This window comes from Empidonax traillii, unplaced genomic scaffold, assembly GCF_003031625.1.
Source record: "Empidonax traillii isolate 1590-97213 ecotype Southwest subspecies unplaced genomic scaffold, ASM303162v1 scaffold341:size590984, whole genome shotgun sequence".
In the NCBI taxonomy this organism is placed as follows: domain Eukaryota; kingdom Metazoa; phylum Chordata; class Aves; order Passeriformes; family Tyrannidae; genus Empidonax; species Empidonax traillii.
This window is the reverse complement of record NW_020955534.1, coordinates 147,033-148,508: the sequence shown is the minus strand read 5'-3', so window position 1 is coordinate 148,508 and position 1,476 is coordinate 147,033. Positions and strand designations below refer to the sequence as shown.

Here is a 1,476-nt window from a genome sequence, read left to right as displayed (position 1 = left end):
CCTCACAAATATATTCTGCAAAGTAAGTCAAGCAATTGTTACTGAATTCTGTAACTCTTACTTCTTTCTGAAGTAATCTTTATGCATTTCTCTAATGCTGTAAATCCCACTTCCATTCTGCTGGCAGCAGATGCTAATTGCTGTGGACACTGAAGCCAGCAGAAGTCACTCTTTGGCTTTAGTGACTGTTGTTTTATGATCACAAGGATAAAATAAGCTCCTTCACAATAGTCTTGGTGGTTAATGCCCATAATATTTGACAAATAAGCAAATTGAACATAAATAAATATAAGGGAAATATAAGATTCATTCACCATGTTTAGGGATTTTTGTAGTTCTGCCCATTGGAGCAGGATAGGCCTTAACCCCCTGCTTGCTTTTGTGTAGTGTCTGTGTGTGTCCCACTGGTTTTACACGTACTACTAAACTGCAGTAGCTCTAGGTGAGGCATGATAACTGCTCATGCCTGTTGAAATGGAGAGTTTGTCCTTCCCAACTCGCCCTGCCATCCCAGTCCTGGAATGAGCATCCCAGAGGAGGGAGTTTCTCTGGTGTCACTGCTGGCAGCACCTGTTAACTCAAGAGCCTGCCTTGGGAAGCACAAGGAGCTTATGGTACAGAGCACGTGTCAGTCTGGATAGTTTCTTCTTTCTGAAGCCATTTTTAATGTGTCTTCTGGTTTGGAGGCTGAAAGATCATGAAGTAACTGGTTCTTTCTGCCCTTTGTTCTCCCTTTTCACTAAGGCCATATGCACATATCCTTTCTGTACCGGTGTCGGAGACAATGAGCCCTTACCCTGGGCAGCCTCAGTACCAAGCACTACAGCAGTCCCAACCCTACACCATCTACCCCCAGACCACCCAGACCTATGGACTACCTCCTTTCGGTAAGAAGTGACTTTTTAAAGGCTTTTTGGTGCCTGCAGTTATTGTGTTATGTCTCATTAAAGAGCCAGTGTTAGGCTTAACCAAGGGTGTTGGAGAGAAGAGTTTGTAGGAGACTTAAAGTGTAACTTAAATTGTAGGTGGGCACTGATCTTTTGATAGGACTTCATCTTGTAAAATTGATTTCTTAAAAAATTTTTTCCCTAGCTGTTAATTTGGATGACTCCACATGAAGTTTGCCAGATGGTTCTTAGTTTGGGATCATAATTTTCTCCAGTTGTGCTACAGCTGTGTTTGGGCAGTTTCCTTGTCAGTGAAATGACACAACACCCCATGCTGTAGCATCTCTGCTGAAGGTGTTTTTTCTTTCCTTTCTTGCTGGCCAAGATTAAAGATATTTTTGTTATTTCATCTTTCACCAAATGAGATGTCATGCTAAAATGTCTCCAAGTTTACTAGGCAAATAATTTACTTAAGTTGTTCTAATAACTGAGCCCTCTGATAGCCATTCCAGTCTTTGCAAGTGCTTGGAAGGGTCAGAGTTTTGTTGTCACTAAAGCTCCAAGATGGGGTTTGAACTGTCCACCCTGT

The 1,476-nt window shown here is 42.0% G+C and overlaps 1 protein-coding gene across 1 annotated transcript in view; it reads left to right on the top strand.

The window, feature by feature from the left end:
• Nucleotides 1-6: 6 nt before the first annotated feature.
• Nucleotides 7-1,476, top strand: part of EYA3 (EYA transcriptional coactivator and phosphatase 3) — a 24,877-nt gene continuing 23,407 nt past the window's right edge. Inside the window, exons 1-2 of the mRNA XM_027892185.1 lie at nt 7-22; nt 745-887. Of these exons, the coding sequence (XP_027747986.1) occupies nt 785-887 (103 nt within the window). The 5' untranslated portion in view covers nt 7-22; nt 745-784. The remainder of the gene's footprint in view (nt 23-744; nt 888-1,476) is intronic.